This window comes from Rhincodon typus, chromosome 4 (genome assembly GCF_021869965.1).
Source record: "Rhincodon typus isolate 14 chromosome 4, sRhiTyp1.1, whole genome shotgun sequence".
NCBI classification, from domain to species: domain Eukaryota; kingdom Metazoa; phylum Chordata; class Chondrichthyes; order Orectolobiformes; family Rhincodontidae; genus Rhincodon; species Rhincodon typus.
The window spans coordinates 101,399,715-101,420,895 of NC_063335.1; the positions used below are offsets into that span (position 1 = coordinate 101,399,715).

Sequence of the window (21,181 nt, forward strand, 5' to 3'; positions counted from 1 at the left end):
GGTCAGGAGATATGAGACAGAGTATGGGTTAATGGTTATACACATCAATTCACAGGATGTGATCCATGGTGCTCCTTAGGAAATGGTATTAGACCAACAGAATTGTAATAAGATTATCAAACACTTAAACAAAGAAACAGGAAGCCATTTGTCCAAGAGTCTGGTGACACAATTTAGATGATATTGTAAACAGCATAGATGGAAGTTTCAAACAGATACTGTTAGATTAGGTAAGTGGACAAAATGGTGGCAACTGATTTCGCAGAGAGGGAGTGTGTGATCATCCACTCTGAACCTAAGAAATATAAAGTCTTATTTGTACTTTGCCAAGATGGTGTGTTGTACAACCTTCATTGGAACTGCTTCTGTACATCTCAGAACTCACTTTTGATTGTCATTTTGCTGCGTAGCCTAGCCTTGATTGTGACAAGTTGGTGGCAGAGTCAGACACTCCAGCCGGAGCTCGTCTGCTCTGCACATTATTTTTCTTTTTATCTTTTTTTCTTCCCTTTCCCTTTTAAACATATTCAGAGGGGAATGGAGGAGCCGGCTCCTGGATCGGAGGGAATTACAGGCGAGTCCCAGACAAGGTCGGTGAGGAAGGTGAGTTCCAGACCAGATGCTGTCGTGGGTGAGTCCCAGACCAGGTCAGTGTGGGAGCTGAGTGCTGGAGGCGAGTCCTGGAACAGAGTATGGCACAGGAGACAAGTCCTAGACAGGAGGCTGCCGTTGGCGGGGGGGGGCATACCTAAAATGGCACCATAGCAACACCATTGCACTCATTCGAGTGCACGTGACAATAAAGCTGATTCAATTCAATAATTCAATTCAACAAAAAGGGGCTATGAGAGACTCAACAGAGTTCCCATTCGGACCATGACAATTAGGAATTTCCAGAGTGAGACCTAAAGATTTATGTTATGTCAGGAAATGGAACCAAAGTGGAGAAGTAGACTTAAGACACATGGAATTAAAATCAGTCATGATCCAACTGAATTGCCTCCTCCTGTTTGAAAAATGCCATCTTTGCCAAATAAAAATAAGCATTTCACCATGTTTACTTCACACTTGGAGAGCCAATTGACTTCTCCAAATTCAATCATACTTCCTGCTGTAAATGACTCTGGACACTGCCAAACTTATTGCTTTGTGACACCGATGTAAACTGACTTCATGCCATATGTGTGCACAGGAAAGTTCATAAAAGCAGAGAAATCGGAATGCTTTTTCATATTAGGGCGGAAAGGAAAACAAATTTGCCAATGCTTTTTCTTTCGTTGTGTTTCTGCATTGTTGGTGAAGTTTCATAGAACCCCTGCAGCACAGAAGCAGGCCATTCAGCCCGGTGAGTCCACTCCGTGCCTCTGAAGAGCATCCCACCTCTACCCTTTATTTCTCATTATTAACCTGCATATCTTTGGGCTGTGGCAGAAAACTGGAGCACCTGGAGGAAACTCAGGCAGAATATGCAAACTCCACTCAGAAGTCACCTGAGGGTGGAATGGAGTCTGGATCCCTGGCACTGTGAGGCAATAATGTCAACCACTGAGCCACCGTGCCATCCTGATTCAGCTGTGCCATTATTTCACACTTGTCCTTTTAGGGAAGGAAACTGCCATCCTTACCTGGTCTGGCCTACATGTGACTCCAGACCCACAGCAATGTGGCTGACTCTTAACTGCCCTCTGGGCAATTAGGGATGGGCAATAAATGCTGCTTAGCCAGCCACGCTCTCATCCCATGAGTGAATAAAGACAAAAAACTTCACACCTGAAGCAGAATTGCCGGAGACTATCAGTCGGAATTTCTGAGGATTACAAATCTCACACAAACTGCCACTTCATTTTATTAAAGGGAATCTGGCAGAACATTCCAATAGGGATCCTTCAGAAATGCAGAGCTATACTTCTAATTCTGATATTGCTTTCTTAGTGCAGAACTGTTATGGAAGGCAAATTATGTCCCCTCCTTTCACAGCAGCACATTTTCCTGCTGCTAAATTCTAAAGTTTAAAGGTCCAGAATCACAGACAACAACCTTGGCAACTGATGTCAAGTACTTGAGATAGTGCAATGATAAGTAGTATGCCAGTTACGTTGTGTAAGGTCGATAGGGTGCCAGTCTGAAAACTAAATAGGGTATCAGATGGTCAGAGTAAAGGCAGGTAGGATTCCACAGTCACATGGATAGGTGTTAGGTTGTCAGGTAGTTTTAATACTAAATGGGTGGTGGTAGAGTGCCAGAGGGTGGTTCCAGGTAGGTAGGGTGCCAGAGTGTAAGGTGGCAAGGCAAGTGATGGGATGTTCAGGATAGGTTGGGGTGGGGTTGGATAAATTACATCCGGCAGGGGTGGAAGTGGGAGATGGTGAGTGTTAGGACAGTAGGTGTTGGGTCCGGTAGAGGACAGGAAGAGGGAGAAGGAATGAATCTCAGTGTGATTTGGAGGATGGGGATTGTGCAAGATACATTGAATTTGGAGTAGTGCAAGTGGCTGGTCTGGAGTGGGTCGTGTGGGATCAGGGCCAGCAGTAGAATACAGGAAGTCAGGACCAGTGACAGGGAAAGAGAGGCTGTGTCCAGACTTGGAGGGGGGAAGGAGATGTTGGGTCAGAACAGGGGAAGAAGGTTTCACATCTAAAGCAGGGAAATGGGTAGTAGGGGGAAGAGGTGAGTAAATCCAGGGGTGCAGGGTGGGGTGTCAGGTTCTGGGGAGGACAGGAGGGTGTTAAATTAGAATCTGGGACCTGTAAATGGTTTGGGTGTGGTGTAGTTTGGAAGTGGGGGGGTCAGTTAAATAGCTACTCTGGAGTTAGACCAACTATTGAATAGTTTCACTTTCCCTGAGTGATCATTTACTTAATTTCTTCAGAATCCTCAGATATGAGTGGAATTTTTTTCAAGGGTTCCAGGTGGAACAGATCACTACTGCAATCTTCAAATTTTCAAGTAATTCCTTCAGAGTCTGCTAGAATGTGGATTCCACAATGTCTGCATGAGTAACTCCCATCTACTCTGGAGTAATGACTGCACATTCAAAAATCCAGGACCACATTTATATTGCAGGATGCGATTTCTAGCGTAGCCTCACTTGGACAGTTCCAGCATGATCCATTCTGAGGCTGTTGGTCTCAAGTTTCGAAACACTCCATCCTGTAATTTTTAAATTAGTTTATAGCCAAGTCACTTAATTTACTCCATGACAGTCTCAACATCCAGCAGCTTAAAAAAGTCCAATACCAGTTTCAGATGACCGAGCGAAAAGGACAGAAAGTCTTCACTGTCAAAAGATCTCAGCTAAAATCCATTTTAGTGAGAAATACTTAGGAAAAGAAAAATGACACAGTAGCTGAGGTAAATGGATAATAATCTGCAATTTCAGACAGACCCACAACAAATACAATTGGCTGCACCTGTCGGTTGTTTTCCTGAAGTCTACTTGTTTGTTAAATGTTGGAGTAATATCAAGCACAACATAGGTGCACACAAATAATGTGAATTGTATAGGGCTATTAGCTTTTTCTCCCAGCAGCCACAATCTATTTTAATAAATTTGAAAATGTTTTGTTGGAGCTGCTGATTATTCTTCACTTTTCTTGCTCTTTGCTTAACACTCTTGTTTCCTTATGTTTCCAATGAAAAAATAACCATTACACATGACCACACTGTCACAGCTTCCTACTAGAAGTACATTTCTTGCAGGACAGCAGACCCACCACATGACAATAAGAGCTGATTTGCAAAAGTCCATGTGCGTCCTCCATGAAGGCTTTGGGTGATCCCAGCATATTCCAAGTCAACAAAGAAATTTGACTTCCTTCAGTCAAACTTTAGAAGAAAACGTGTAATGTAAATTGAAAAGAAGCTCAAACTCGGAAGTGGCAGAGTTGTGTGGTGTTATGCAGAGGAAATGAGGTTGATACCTCATTGATAATTAAAACTGAGCACCCAAAGAAGTTCACCTCACCTCATAATCTGTTAAAGGAAATGTGAAAAGTGGTACAACCCACCTCTCACCTCTCAATCTGATATAAAGGAGAGGAGAAATAAAACAAACTCCTGACAGTCACTCTACAATCAACAAGTAACAATTTATTTATCTAACTCGAACAGCTAACAAATTAACAGAACCACTAACAAACCACACAATTCCCCCTTAACTACAAACTATTCCCAAATAAAACAAAGTTCTAATGGTATGCTGTTCCAATAGATATAAATCCCACTTATATAAATCAAATTAATAAAAAAAGAATTAAAACTTAATATCTCAAAATTACAGCTAGGATAAGTATTCCAGAGTATCTCAAAATTACAGCTCAGATAAGTATTCCACTGTCCTCCAGTCAGGAACGCCTTCCTTTGTCGAATTCTTGTGTCTGAAATATTAGCTAATAATGCCATAGTACCTTCATTTAGAAGGTGCCTACACTGAGAGCTTAGAGATTTCTGTGAGACCCAGTGAGTTTCCCTTCAGATGTCAGTTTGCTCTCACCCTGATTTTCAAATGGCCTCTTCTTTTATACCGATGATGACCAAACAATTTCTTACAATAGGATTGGTCCTAGGTAGTCAAAGTCATCAGAATTAAATTTATTTGGGTTTTGGTATCTAGAACATGGGTTAAATTAATTGGCTACATTCAAAGACCTGTTGTTTTAGCAAAAATGCTGCTTAGCCTGCCAACAATATAGCCTTTTGATCCAATGTTTCAATTTCCAGAACTCTCTGTGTATCTGCTGCTGCCTGCAGACATTTTTAAAAATATCTTTCAAAGGGACCACATAACCTTCCCCAATGTCATTTTACACACATCAAATACTCTATGCAACTTCGCAACAGTGATGACGTGGGAATTTAAAGAACTCACAAGACAACTAGTGTTGATCATTGTCATCACGTGTTACTGAATTATGCAGTATGCATGACTCAATGCTTTAGAATTGCAATGCTTTAGTTTTCTACAGCCAATTGTTTCTCGATGGTTTACCAACCAATCTGTATGTGCACATTTTAATATGCATAGCAACAAGCCATTTAACCTCAACAAAGATAGTCCCTCCATTGTAATTAGTAATACTAACATTTCATTGTTTAAAGAAAATACCCACACTAAGTAAATAAAAGCCATAAGATACTGGAGCAGAATTAGACCATTCAGCCCATTGAATCTGTTACACCATTGAATCATGGCTGATATGTTTCTCAACCCCATTCTCCTGACTTCTTGCTTATAACCCTTGATCCCCTTAACCCAACTTTTTAACCAATTCTAGGGTGAATAACAGGTGAATGATCCAAACTAGCTACCTATAAAATCTGCTGCAGAAAATCATGAAGAATGTAAACATAAATGGACACTCAGAAAAAGAATGCAAGATGATTCGTTTAGAAAAACAAAAGGAGTGTCTGAACGGAAAAGACCAATTCATTTGTGAAACAGTAGGGCTTTAAGACATGTTGTTGGAACAGAACAGACGGAACTTGATGGCATCCGACAATGTGTCATGTTGACGCTGCCACTGAGTGCGAATATTATAAAATATTTGATGTGGCAACACTTTTGTTTGATTTAGCTTCCTTTTTCCAAAGTTGCTGACTGATGTGGAGGGATGGTTCCACTGATAACAATATTGGGGAATATAATTTAACTGGGGGCTATAACATGAAATCGACAATATCACAGCCGCCAGCATTACGCTTTTCTCTTGATAATTCGGAAAGATATACAAAGAGCTAGCTGACCCAATATTGGCCATTTTGCACTACTGTTCAAAGCGAAATATACACCAATGACTTTAAGCGATGAGTGACACCTAACTACTAGCAGTGGTGACAAAGAATGTCTCAGAGAAAATCTTGTCCTCAATCCAAATGACAAACATTTGGGTCTTATGAAAGTAGTCAATAGACAGTGATCTTCTGGAAAATAAGAAAATGACAAAAAAATTGCTTAAAGCCAACCCCATCTAAAAATAATTAATAATTTAGATTCAAGTTGGAAAATGAAACAGAAACGATGCAAAAGGAAATATTTATATGGAATTGTGTGTGGTACAATTCATATAAGGCTAGAATATTGTCCAGTATGAATAATTAGAGTATATGAATTGTACCACACACAATTCCATATAAATATTTCCTTTTGCATTGTTTCTGTTTTATTTTCCAACTATAATCTGAATTATTAATTATTTTTAGATGGAGGTGACGTTAAACAGTTTCTTCATCATTTTCTTATTTTCCTGAAGAACAATATTGTCCCATTATTTTCCAGGGCTATTAAATTTCTTTTACCCTACCAACCACCTAGTTAATTCTTTATCTGTATACATGTCGATTTTAACAGGTTATTCAATGACAGGAAACAAAACTGTCCTGACTAAAGGCCTCACATAAATGTGCCCAGCAGTGGTCGCTGGAATGAGAGATTAGAGTTAAATTGGGTCTTCAGCACAGACACAGACCAATTAGCTGATCAATTTATGATGGCATATCTATTCCATGTGAAATGCCGTCCAACCTACCTCATCTAACCTTATCTTCTACTCACTCATGTACTTACAATTTCCACTTAAGTGCATCTATAATATTTGCCTCAACTGCAGCAAGCTCCACAATATTTTTCCTGAATTTGCTCTTGGATTTAGAGGTAATGTTTAAGTAATCATAACATTGATTTGGACAACAACCTTTGATATGTCTACCCTCTCAAATGTTTCATTATCGCAAAATCACTGAATCAGTTCTCTTTTCCATAAAGATAAGGGAGTTAACGTTTTCAGCTTTTCCTAATAGTTACATCCTCTCAGTTCTAGTACCAAGATGCCAACTTTATCTATTAACATCCAAGAAAACCAAGCTTAATTCTAACACAGGCCCAACAATTAGAAGGTTGTGAATGAGGTGCATGGCAAGGATTTCCTGAGCTGTGTTATCACTATTGTAGTCTAAAGCTCAATACTTAATCCAAATTTTCACTCAACTTATTAAGGAACATTCACTCATACACTCTGGAAAAGGACTTAGTGGTTTCCCTGTGTCAAGTGACGTATTGGCCAAAAAATGCACATACATGGTTTGTTTCCATAGTTTTTTTTTTGTTGGAATAGACCACTGGTCTGTTAGCAGAGGCTATAATTTGATGGTCAACACTGCATCAAGCAGTTTGACCAAGGAACTCTGCCATCCCTACCAGCTGCCATAGGTGCATTGGAAAGATTTACAGATTAACAATCAACTCATTTGGCCATACTGTGAGCACACCTTCCAATGGTCATCCAGTTCTCGAGTGGGATGTGAATATGACACTTCTGGTTCAGAGGCAGGAATGCTACTGACTGCACCACAGACCTTTAAACCAGACTAATAAACCAGAGACAAAGGAATTGAAATTCAAAAATATTTGGAATTAATGGTTTAGTGATGACTGTGCAATCCCTTTACATGTATAACACCTGTCAGATAGTCTCAGCGCTCTCTGCTTCTTCCTGGAAAACAAGCCTGAACCATCCCTATCCACTACCACCCTCCTCTGCCTGGCCAAGCTCATCCTTACTTTGAATAACTTCTCCTGCATCTCCTTTCACTTTCTTCAGGTGAAAGCTGCAGCCATGGGTACCCGCATCCTACTGTGTACATGGAACATTTCTTGTTCCAGTCCTCGGCCCCCACCCACCACCCTTTCTTGCTACATCAATGAAATCATCTGGGCTGCTTCCCTCTTTCATCCAAAATTGGAAAATTTTATCAATTTTGCTTTCAATTTCCACCCTGCTCTCAGCTTCACCTGGTCTGTCTCTGACTCCTCTCTTCCGTTCCTCGACATCTCTTTCCATTTCTAGGAATAGACTGGCCTCCATTCTGATGATGTCACCTTCTGCTAGGTGTCTTCAGAAATTTCCACCATTTTCTTCAATGAAGAATTCCACACCACTACATTTGACAGTGTTCACAGCCGTGTCCGAACCATCTCCTGCACTTCTGCCCTCACCCTTTCTCTTTCATCTCATAACACGAATAGGGTCCCTCTGGTTCTCACTTTCCACCCCACCAGTATCAATTCCCAAAGGATCAGTAGCTGTCATTTCCGCCACCAACAGTCACATATTTCCCTCCACTCCCATGTCAGCCTTCCACAGGGCCATTCCCCGTAGGGCAACCTGGTCAACTCCTCCTTCACTCCTAACATTGCCCCACACCCCCATGTAACTTTGTTTGCAATTGCAGAGGTATAACACCTGCCCATTTACTTCCTCTCTCCTCACTATCCAAGGCCCTAGACACACCTTCCAGGTTAAAGCAGTGATTTACCTGCACTTCACTCAATCTAATCTATTGTATTCGCTGCTCACAATGTGGTCTCCTGTACATTGGGAAGATGAAATGCAGACTTGGTGACTGCTTTGTGGAACACCTATGTTCTGTCCATAAAAATTACCCCAAGTATCTGATTGCCTGCCACTTCAAATCACTATTGTGTTCCCTGGCCAATATTTCTGTCTTGGGCTTGCTACAGTGCTCAAGTGAAACTCAGCACAAGCTGGAAGAAAGCATGTCATTTTTCGCTCAAGGACCCTGCAACCTTCAGGACTGAATGTCAAGTTCAATAATTTTAGTGCCTGAACACTTCTTCCATGTCCTTTACCCACTGCAACACCCAGCTCTTCCCATCATTGAGGCTGTTTTCAGCACAGTCAACTGATTTTCGCCTGCTTATCTTCCCCATTAGCAGCTTTTTGTTCTCCTTTGCTTACCATTATCCATCCATTTGTCTGTCTAACCTTCTTTCTCTTCCTCTGGTCTCTGTCTCCACCTATCACTTAATGCTTTATTTCGCACCCAACCCCTGTTTTCAGCAATATACAGCAAACTTTTCATAGCCACTACTAGTTTTAAAAAAAGATGACTGAACCCAAATTGTTAACTCTGCTTTCTCTCTGCAGATGGTGCCAGACTTACTGAGTTGGTCCAGCAATTTCATTTTTGTAACAGAACAACGCCAACATGCTTTTATTAGCTTCGCATATTTTACCACATATTGATACTACAGTCCCCTTAAACTGTGTGATTTGAAATGTGCAAAAATCTGTTGAATATCATTGCTTGCTCCCAATGCGGCTTGCATCAGAATAATGCAAATTTGAAGAATATGGTGTTTCATGTGATTTCATCTATAAGTTACTTCTAGGCTCTCATGAGTTCCACTGAGCATGGAGACAGGCAAATTCTACAGGGATTTTACACTGTGTAAGTAACAAAGTTGAACACTTTGATATCATTTCTGCAGAAAGGTGACATTCCATTAAAAATAAAACATTCTGTACAATATTTCCTTTTCAAAACAATGCAAACATTTCAGTGGGGGCTGAGATTGAAAAGTCTTATTATTAGCAATTTCCTAAAGGGTCACAAAAACCTCAAGTAAATGTCTCCAACAGGTCTGCATGAAAACCATCAGATCGAGTCATAAATATCCCACTGGACCAAATAAAAGTTGAAACAACATAACCTGGATTGTGTTACATCTAGCTTTGTAAAAGTGCACCAAAAACAATCCAGACCAGTTCACTGTGACAATGCAATGCTACAAAATATGCTTTGGCAGAGTGTATTACACCTCAAAAAATTACTCATTCAAATTTTGTTTGAATTGAGCTTTACTGCTGGTGGAGTGAGTGACATTGCACTATGATACGATCAGCAATTCCAACTTGTCCAATCCATTTTAGATCATTTCAGTTTTAGAAGTGGAGACAATTAAAATTGAACATGGTGTATGTTTTCTCAATTATAATGAAGAAATGTATTGAAAGAAAAATTACCAAATTTATCTTGAGTTTGATACAGTTTTGGACTATCAGTGTCCAGTTCTTATGAGATAGTGCTGAATGATAGAGTGCCAGCTAAAAAAGGTGTGACAATTAAAATCACTGGAAGCGTTAATGTGAAAAACACTCCATTATTAACTAGATTCTATCAGATGACCATTGGGGATTCTAATCTTGGCAAATAAGCGACGATTAGATAGCTCAAACTTTGGTGTACATCATGATCTGAAATTCTCAATTGAGAAAATGCACTGGCATATCCACAATACTTTATTCTGTGAAATAATAGTTTGAAAATGAATTGAGTTTACTTGGGGGCACTATCTTCATGAAAAATGTGCTTGCGGATGATTTCCCTTTTCATTAAAGGAGGGGTCATCTTCAATATTATTATGCTATTCAAAAAATACAGAGCTTTATTCAATGTATTTGCATTGTCACAGAGTCATAGAGATGCACAGCATGGAAACAAACTCATCTTTGCTGACCAGATATCACAAATTAATTATGGGCCAGTATTTGGCCCATACCCCTCTAAAGCCTTCTTATTCACATACCCATCTGAAACCCTTTTAAATGTTTTACTAACTTCACCACTGCCTCTGGTTGTTCATTCCATACATGCACCACTGCCTGCATGAAAAAGTTGCTCCTTAGGTCCCTTTTAAATCTTTCCCGTCTCACCTTAAAACTATCCCCTCTAGTTTTGGTCTCCCATAACCTGGAGAAAAATCTTTGGCTATTTACTCTGTCCATGCTCCTCATGATTTTATAAACTTCTTTAAGGTCACCCCGTCAGCCTCCAATGCTCCAGGGAAAATAGCCCCAGCCTATTCAGCCTCTCCCTACAGCTCGAATCCTCCAACATCCCTGTAAATCTTTTCTGAACCCTTTCAAGTTGCACATCTTTCCGATAGCATGTCCTATATGTTGTGAAACAAACTTTTTATTCTGATCATTTTCTTTCTCTACCTGAACTGCTTCTACAAGGCAAATAAGAGTTGCATGGAAATGGCATTTTGGACAGCTTCAGTTAAACTTATAACTAATGTCCAGCACAAAGTGAACTGTTTCATTAACGTTGGGGACTTTTGATTCCTTTTGTGATTTCACGGTTCAAAGACATCATTGGAATAACGTAAAGGAGCATTGGTATTTATCTTCGAGTTCAAGTGAAGGAAAGTGTCCAGCAGAAGGCTGCGGCAATGTTGATTGGTGGTCAGCGTGAAGATTTGCATTGGAGCAGTCACCGGTACCAAATAGTGGTTTCCGGAGAGAGTGCTGTCAAGGGACAGTTAAACCCAAAACACTACTTCGGTGTTTCTCTCTCTCCAGTGTCATATTTGGCTCTGTGGGACTTGACACACTTGGGTTCTCTAAGTGTGTCAAAGATATGTAAATATTAGTATTGTATGTGTAAGAGAGGTCTTTGGTTTGTGTACATTCAATCTCCAACATTTGTGTATTTATTTGATATACAACTGTTCAGAACAGAGCTGCTTTTGTGTCAACGTATATATACAAAGATGTTTTTATGAATAGAGTATACTTTTCAATTTTGAAAAACACCAAAAAAGTCACTGTGAGGACCACAGCAAGGGAAAGTGAGTGGTCTTGCTTTGCTGCAGGTGACTACAAGGGAGAGAGATGATTGGTGTGTAGCAGCTAAGTCCTTACAACTTCTATCGCAAATAGTACTATTTCTGGCTTCGAATCTGTAAGGGTAGTACACGGACCAGGAAAGAAGGGCCACAGATAGCTGGATTTGATTTAATCTAACATAAAGTACTCTCCAAGTTTGAGAGTGCTTGCTAGAGCGGTTGAGGAGGGTTTAAACTAATATGCCGGGGGATGGGAACCTATGTGTGGAGTCAAAGAAGGAGGGAGCAAGGACAAAAACAAAAGGTAGAAAAGGGAATAAGAAAAGGGATAGGTGGAGAAACCAAGGACAATATTCAAACAGGGCCAATGAGAAAAATAAGAGCGAGACAAACAATGGCAAAAAGACAAGCTTAAAGGCTTTGTGCCTTAATACATGGAGCATTTGTGATAAAGTGGATAAACTAATCGCGCAGATAGATGTAAATGGGTACAATATAATTGGGATTATGGACACATGGCTACAGGGTGACCAGGAATGGGAACTGAACGTCCCAGGATATTCAGTATTTAGGAAGGACAGGCAAAAACGAAAAGGTGGTGGGACGGCATTGTTGGTCATAGAGGAAATTAACACAACAGTGAGAAAGGATATTAGCTCTGACGATGTGGAGTCTATATGGGTAGAGTTGAGAAGTACCAAGGGGCAAAACCATGAGTGGGTGTCATATATAGACCCCTAAACTGCAGTGGTAATGTTGGGAATGGCATTAAATAAGAAATTAGAGATGCATATGATAAGGGAATATCGGTTATTTTAACCTGCACATAGATTGGGCAAATCAAATTAGCTGCAATGCCGTATGGGAGAAATTCCTGGAATATATACGGGATGGTTTTCTTGACCAATATGTGGAGGAACTAACGAGACAGCAGGGCATCTGAGACTGGGTACTGTGTAATGAGAAAGCAAATTGCCAATCTAGCTGGTATGGAAGGCTGCCCTTCACTTCCTGACTGTGGCAATTTCCTTGGCTGGCAATGGTATGGAAGAGTGTCATTGACCTACTGTGTCCACCCTCTCCCCTACTTCCAACTGATGTGATGCTTCCATTAACTTCAGTGAGGATTATTCCTCTAAGGGATTAAGATCTCGACTGCCTGCTGGCTGCACATGCAATGTGTTTGCTGCATAAATGGGTTGCAAATTGTGCAGGAATGAGATTGATGTACTACACTGCCATTCTACAAAATGTGCACTCCCTAGGCTGAAGGCAGCATGGCAGTAAGGCAGGCTGCCTGTTTTTGTGACTGCACTAATTGGCATAGCAGGGAAAGGAAGTCAATGCTGTGAGCATTCATGTAGTAGCTGAGCAAGTGAGCATTAAGACAGCTAGCAAGCGTTCCGGAGATGCAGCCTGATCAACTATGAAAGCTGGGTGCTTATCCCTGTACGCAAGGTGCCCCGAGGCAGCTTATCGATGCCAGTAGCTGATGTGCCCTCGATTTGCTTCCAGGGCACATTCCCAGTGAGTAGTTGAAGTGCCAGAATGATTGTATTGGGATTGGCTGATACTGAATGCCAATGTCCATAGAAAAAGTATGTACGCAGCTGGTGTCCATTGATTGTGCCTCGATCTGAGCTCTGAAAGTAGGCAACACGGAGACCATTCAGACCTAACAAAATCATCGAGATACACGCTCTGGTTTTCTTGTCAAGTTCCCAATGCCTAGCTTGTTTGCCAAGTTTGGTAAGATGGGAGTCTGAATATAAATGAGATGAATAGTGCCAGTAGCAAGGCAATTTTCAAGCATTGATTTCCACTAATTGGACATTGCCTCTGCCTAGTAACAACCTTGCCTTTCATTACTAAAAAGCAAAACAGATAGAGTTAGATGAACTCCACATTGTGATGGGCCCCATTCAACTTCTCCATCAATTCTACCATACATCTCACCATACCACTTGCACACCTGTAATATTTCATCTGTTGCTGTTTTCTATCACCTTTTTCACAATTAGAATTGGGTTTGCTCCAAATTTGATGGTCAACATCTCATCCTGAAGTAGAGGTCACAGATCAGTGATTGACTCCTTAAATAACTTCAGCCATTATTGTCAATATCTCTCAGTCATCTGCAGGTAGTTGGGGTGTTTATGAAATCCTCTTGGATGGGCCATTACTCATCATTACATTGACCCTTTTTTGTTTCTTTTTAATTCACACATGGGGTGTGGGTTTCGATGACTAGGTGAGCATTTATTGTCCAGCCCTATATGTCCAAGAGAAAGTGGCAGTGAGCTGCCTTCTTGAACCACTGCTGTCCCTGCATTACAGGATACCCACAGTGCTGTAAAGGTGGAACTCTAGGCTTATGACCCAGATTGCTTCCAACTGACCAGCCTCATTATCTGGTCTTCCAAGACTTTTTGGCCTTTTTGGCCAGTGTTCTCCAGGACTTCATGTCATGCTTCCTCATCACCGCTTCCCCTCCAACCAAGGCTCCAGAAACATTGGATTTATGTGACGAATTGGAATTGGACAGAGGGGAGAATTCAAGCTCATACCATACTGATGGTCTTCAACCATGTTCTAATGTTTTTCAAGTACATCTTGGTTTTGCTCACCTTGACCCTCATCTCCACTCAATATCCCTCAATCTTCCCTTGGTCACTTTTGACCTTCACTTGATCACCCTTGACCACCCCTTAGTCACCCACAACCTTGCTTCACCTTCAATCTGCCTGAAATGTTCAGCATCCTTCTCTCTTTTACAGCAAATTTCTTAGTGATAACAGCCCTTCCACCTCGAAGACAAGTTCTCCTGGAGCCATGCCAGTTTTAAATGGTTGTGAAAGTACTTCCTGCCTCTAATATAAGTCACAGCGGTGACATTTAATCATAAAATCTTGTGTTTTAACGAGTATTCATTGTACGCAAAAGCAATTACAATTAGCTTCCTGCTAGGTGAAACCAGAACTGATATCCCACTTACAGTCCATTGCCCGGAGAATTCAGAGCTTCTATCCTGACATCAAGCACTTGAAACTACACTCCCCACCTGCTTCAATGCTCCTGCCAACCTATTTCCCTAATTTCATGACCAGCATAAAATTCCCCCTAATCGATGCCTCCATAGGTGCTCCAAGACTGAATGAGTACTTCCAACTTTCAGTCTTTGCTTCGAGTTTCTTACGTATCTTATTTTATTTTTGTATATCTTCCCAAATATGTTACTGACCTCCTCACTGCTTACGAGAATTTTTACTTTTGTATCATCTGCAAATTTTAAAATTACACCCTATACGTTGAAATCTTCATTATGAATGAAGAGAAAAAGTTATCTTAATACCAATTGCCTAGGGATACCAATGAATGTTTTTCTCCACTCTGAAACCAAACCATTCACCTTTCTCATAACCAATGTTATAACTTCCCCATTTACCCTACGGGTTTTAATTTTACTCATACATTTTCAAAATGGTGAGATGGAATCTGTTACATCTGCCTTAAAAGTGTGGGTGAAGCCTTGTTTTAACATCTCCTCCAAAAGACAACACCTCTAACAACGTAGCAATTGCTCAATATTACACAGGGCTTATGTTTCCCAGATGGTTCATTGACTCAGAGGGAGGAGAGCTACTACTGAGCCTTGATTTCCAAATCTCTGCTGAAGTACTTTGACACATTAAAAATTACAGTATAAATAGTTATGAAATTTTAATTGGACGAAAATTCACAGAGATCCAATATCTTACTCTACCTATAAATTTACACTTTGACTTCAAAGTGATGGTTATATTCTGAAGGGCTCAGTCTTAAACCCTTTCATGTGCATTTAAAACAGTAAATCAGTTCGTAATCTGCTAATGTTGTGGGCAGCATATAGATGAGATTTTTGTTTGAAGGGTTGAAAATCTAATCAAAATTTATTTTAAGTAGACACATCACTGACTTTCTAGCTAACATTTATAATTTAGCAGTGCAAATTATAACTAGGAATCCATTTTTTGACTAAATTCTAACTCATTAATTACCCACAGGAGACCATTAAGGCCTGCAATGAAATATTAAGGCTTTAGTTATTCCTTTTCTCCTTTCATAAAGGGGCCCCATTATATTTTAAACTGAAAGCATGTGCAAGTGAAAGAACATACTTAGAAATCAAGCTGGTTCAACAGTGTTAAAGCAACCAAGCTACTTTTAAGGAATGGAAAATGAAAAAAATGTCATGCAGGTTTAGAAGTGATAAAAAAAAAGCATTGTGAAATTGTTTCATAGTGAAAGCTTTGACAAACATACAGTGGGCTGGAGTAAGAATTAGTATGAAACAAAGACTTTGCATTTTACCACTTACCTGTCTGAGATAAGGAGTACCCATAGCGATGGAAACCGTCAACATCTTGATGTTTCCTGTAGTCTATTGACCTCAATGATTGGCTTCTGGAACTATAGTGTCCATGTGCTATAGCAAGGCAATGGCTTATGTAAATAACCTTTGCTTTAAATTTAAACATATTCAGGATTACAATTTCACAATTAAAGCATTTAAGAAAGGAGAATTGATGGATTAGGGCTTTTTTTTGTCCCCTACATTGAGACACAGTATTTAATAATAAAAATTATTCTGCCTTGAATAGATCAATCTTCAAAAAATAAATGCAAAGCTGTCTTGTCTTGTCTCAAATTGAAAAAAAAATCTTGACCAGAGACAAGAGGACTTGTCTGTATGATAGGACATTGACTGCTGAAGGCTTACCTGTCGTGAATGAAAATGCATTTCCCTCCAGAAATGGTCACATCAATATAAATCCCAGTTCTCAAATGAACTTGTTCAGGTTGTGCTGTGGCCCATGTCATGCTTCCAGCATATGCAGTCCTTTGTTTTGTTTTAAAATTGGGAATCAGTGTCACATTCAGGCCCAGTGGAAACTGCTGGGGCATGCAGACGAAGAGAATGTTTTCTGTTAAGTCAAGATGCTATCTGTTTCACAGGTCGCATATATTCCAGATCAGGTAAGAAAATATATCTTTCTTAGCAGATCTTTTTCTTGTCTTTGGCCTCCAAAACCTGCCTCTTCCTCTTATTCCGACTTCCCTTTATTTTATCAATATTATGCTTTTAACTTTCTGAGTTTACTTCTTCTGAACTCTACATTGTCACTGGAAATTGTCTTCTCTTTCCAAGACCAAACAGTTTTGGGGAAAAGGAATGCTGCACATTATCTTATTTTATTTTGTTAATTTTCAGAATTATGCCCTTCTTCAGTTTTACTCAATCATTTGTTTTCTGTGGGTGCAATCTATATTAGTTCATAATTTCCTAGCCTTCTTCTTATTTTCCAGGGTCTCCATTTTGTGAAAATCCTTGCCCCTTTCAATTATTCTTTTCTTTTTACCTTGTTCAGGTGTTGAAATTCAAGCTTGATGTCACCTGTTTTATTATTTATTTCTTCACTCTTGAAATCCAAAAAGAACTTTTCTTTGAAACTTTTCTTTGAATTTTCTTTTCTTTTGAACATAGGAGGCTGAATGAGGATTAATTGAGGTGTACAAAATTATCAGGTGCTAGATGGACTGGATAATAAGGACCTAGTTCCCTTAGTGGGGAGTTCAATAACTAGATAGCATAAATTTAAAATAATTAGTAGAAGCATTAGAGGTGCATTTAGGAGAAATTTTTCACCCAAAGGACAGTGGAGTTCTGGAAACTTTCAACATAAAGGTTTGGTTGAGCAAGAAACATTTCTCACTAAAACGTCCTTGGAAATCAATGTGCCATGATATAATTATTGATCAACAATGAGAAAGTCAGATTAAGTTGGATATCTCTTTTGCTGGCTATACCCAGAGATGGGCTGAATGGCATCGTTCTGGTGTAAATCTCATATCATATTCAACCCTGTTCATAATTGACTTATTGGTGGTAACAACGCTATCCTAATCTAAACACTTTGGTGCAAAGTAAGCTTTCACATATAGAAGGAGTGTGGATGCCATCACTGGTTAATGCTCTATAGCTTATAACTGCATTGGGTGCCAAATTTTAACAGATTCAATCCCATACACTGGACGTAATATTTCAATAGAAATACTATGTAATTTAGCAGTAGTTGGAAGCAAATTGGCTATTCTTTTCAGAGAAAACATGAAGGGGGTTGCTATTGTCAAGGTGAAACACCACAGCAGGAGGAGTGCCCTCTACAGTCAGGAAATGCGCTAATGAACATTGGAACAGGAGTCGCTTGTTCAAAATCTCAAGACTATTCTTCCTTCCAATGTGATTGTGGCATACCTGTATCCTAAATCCACCCACTCGCTTGGCTGCATAGTCTCTTGGGTTCTGCTTGGCAATATCCCATTAATCACATATTTAAAATTATTATTTGGGGCAACATTCTATTTCTAGTTATAGGCGGGCTTTCCACACTTTGCATGAAGAAATATTTCTCAACTTCTCTCCTGGATGGACTGGCTCTGATTTTAAGGTGATGCCCTTGCCCTCATTTATCTTTAAATAATCCTTAAAATTATCTATCAGAGCTAATGATTCCTTTCAAAAACCAAAAACATCAATTAAAACACTCCATTCCACATTCCAAGGGATACAAACTGGTTTATTTTTACTTAGTTTGCAAATTAATCCACATTGTGGTGATCCTGCACTGCTACTCTATCCAAGTCATTATGACCATGTAAAAAGTATGGTGCCCAGAGTGTACACCATTTTGCAGATGTAATTAAATCAAAGCTAGGTACAGTTGAGGTAAAAGCGGTGTCCCTTTATATTCTAACCTTCGAGTTAAAAAGGGCGACATACCATCTGACTTTTAGATGTTTTTGCACTAAACATGATGTTTTAGTTGTCTCTATAAATTTATAAATATTTTTTGTTTAAATCCAAAATGAATCATCTCACAATTAGTTGCATTGAAATCCATCGACTACAGTTATGCCCAACTTTTTATTCTAGCAATGGGTTAGATATTACACATTCCAGCTTGGTATGTTTATTGATGAATTTCCCCAAGGACTCCCTAGCTCATTTTCACAATTCACAGGGTGTGCAATTGCCTAAATTGGCAGACTGACCATTATATTTAAATCAATAGTTAAGTGTCAATTTACCTTGTTAAAGGGTTTGTTTGGCTGGATGAATGCTGCTCCAGCAATACTCAAGAAGCTCAGTAGAAGATGTGAAGCATCTGCAAAATGGCAGTAGTGTTTGGATGTAGATGTAATGTAACAGCACCAGTCCCAATGAGGTAAACATGCTGGTAACCAAGAAGACTTCAAGGAAAACAGATATGACTGATTGTTCATGGCAGCGAACTCCAAAGATAGCTTGTTCCAACATTCAGTACTGAAGAACTCTTAAAATAATGACAGAAGCATTTCATGTCTCATAAGAGAAATGCGAGAACAGAAGAAATGTGCAGCTCCAAGGTAAGGGGACAGGCTGCATTGCAAGTCAGTAATCGAAGAGAATGGTCCAGAGTCTGAAAGAACTAGTGAATGAACAGACATTGAGATTGCATGAGTCAAAACTAAAAACTCTTGCTGCAATAGAGAAACATTAAATGATGCAGTAATTTGGACTGAAAGGGTGAGAATTTGAAAAATAAATTGTAGCTCAGATAGGGCATTACCACAAGATAAGTTCATATAATTTGTGGGTGGAGAACTGAAAATTATGATTCTCATCATTTAAAGCAGATGACCATTAAGCAATTTAAAGAAATGACTAATTTCTACATTAACACAGAAATTTTTGGGGGCATTATTATATCATGGAAATGTGGGAAATCTTCTACTAAAGCTCTGAAGGTAGAAAAACCCTCTAAAACAACAGCAAGGCATGAGAAGATTTCCATTATTGCAAACAAAAAACACAATCTGCCGAACCACATTAGGAAGTTTGGGCATCAAAAATAGTATTGCTAGGATGAATCAATTTCAAAGATGGGCCAGATAGAACACAAAATTGGACATCCTGCAGAAGACAATGTTTGAGGTATAGAATAGCTTCCAAAACAAATACTAAGTCCGAAGCTGAAAATGTCAACACATATTCACATAATTGGGCTCATATCTGATTATATTATTGCTTGCCAAGTTATAAAAGAAACATCAAATTCAAAGAGATGTTTAAAGCTTTTCACAATTATTGCAACCTTAGAATAATAAGCTTCTTGTGAGAGCAAGATTTAATGGAAGAATGCATCCTCCAAGACCATACATAGTTGATTTCATCAAAGATCTCTCCAGGCTAGCAGAGAGATGCGCCTATGGGGACAAAGGCACAATTCATAAGTGATTGAATTATTGTTACAACACTGATGAGTGTTTGTCAGATTTATTTAAAGACCAAAGAAGTCCCAGTTCTAGAGAAAGCCATTCAGATGGTAAATGAAGCAGAGATTTAGAAGCAACATTGTTCAATACTAAGACGAGAAAACAAAACCTGGCTTGGGAGATCTTTAGAATACATTCAACTTTTATGGTTCAGAAGCACAACACAGATATGTGATAAGCCAATACAATGGGCAGGACAGAAATTGGGCAGACAAACCCTTTATAATGTTGTGGAGCAAAGAAATTCCACAGACAGGAACTGTGCCCGGCTATTAAAACCAAATGCTTTTACTGCGAAACATTGGGCCACTTTCAGAAAAATATGTTAAAAGACACGACAAAAGAAAAACACAAGACCAAAGACCACACAAAAAGATAAATGAGGTAGAACAGTTTCCAGGAAATGGCAAACGCTAGGTTTTCCCAGGAGAAATTGATCCGGACCAAATGTTTTACACAACTAACATTTATGTCATTGGGCATTTCACAAATTCCAAGTTATACATAGGAAAACATGTCACAATATCATCAATTAATGATCTTTGCTTGTCGATGCACTGTCTACAGCTGACAGAAATTCAATTATATGTTTCAGGGAGCTCCACACTTATTGTTGAAGGTTTCCAACGCAGGCTACATCAAATGCAAGCTTGTGTATCGGATTGTGAACAGGTTCTGTTCTTGAGTCTGTTGACAAGTCAATTTGCATGCAAGTGAGAATATAACTCAGAATAATCAAAGGTAGCCATTAGTGTGCAGAGGACTGTGAAACGTTGCAGAGGAACATAGATACATTGAGTGTAAAGGTCTGGCAGATGGAATACAATGTAAATAAATGTGAAGTCATACATTTTGGTAGGAGTAATAGTAAAAAGGATTATTACTTGAATGGTAAAAAGTTGCAGCATGCTGCTATGCAGAGGGACCTGGGTGTCCTTGTGCATGAATCACAGAAGGTGGGTCTGCAGGTACAACAAGTAATTAGGAAGGCAAATGGAATTTTGTCCTTCATTGCTAAAGGGATTGAGATTAAAAGCAGAGAGGTTATGTTGCAGCTGTACAAGGTGCTGGTGAGGCCACACCTGGAGTACTGTGTGCAGTTTTGGTCTCCTTACTTGAGAAAGGATGTATTGGCACTGGAGGGGGTGCAAAGGAGGTTCACTAGGTTGATTCCAGAGTTGAGGGGGTTGGCTTATGAGGAGAGACTGAGTAGATTGGGATTATATTCATTGGAATTCAGAAGATTGAGGGGGGTTCTTATAGAAACATACAAAATTATGAAGGGAATAGATAAGATAGAAGTAGAGAGGATGTTTCCACTGGCAGGTGAAGCTAGGACAAGAGGGCATAGCCTCAAGATTAGAGGGAGCAGATTTAGGACTGAATTGAGAAGGAATT

At 39.5% G+C, this 21,181-nt stretch overlaps 1 protein-coding gene across 1 annotated transcript in view; it reads right to left on the minus strand.

Annotated features, from left to right (window-relative positions):
* Positions 1-21,181, minus strand: part of adgrb1a (adhesion G protein-coupled receptor B1a) — a 618,149-nt gene that overhangs the window by 425,906 nt on the left and 171,062 nt on the right. Inside the window, exon 3 of the mRNA XM_048596183.1 lies at positions 15,786-15,893. Coding sequence (XP_048452140.1) covers positions 15,786-15,893 — 108 coding nt within the window. The remainder of the gene's footprint in view (positions 1-15,785; positions 15,894-21,181) is intronic.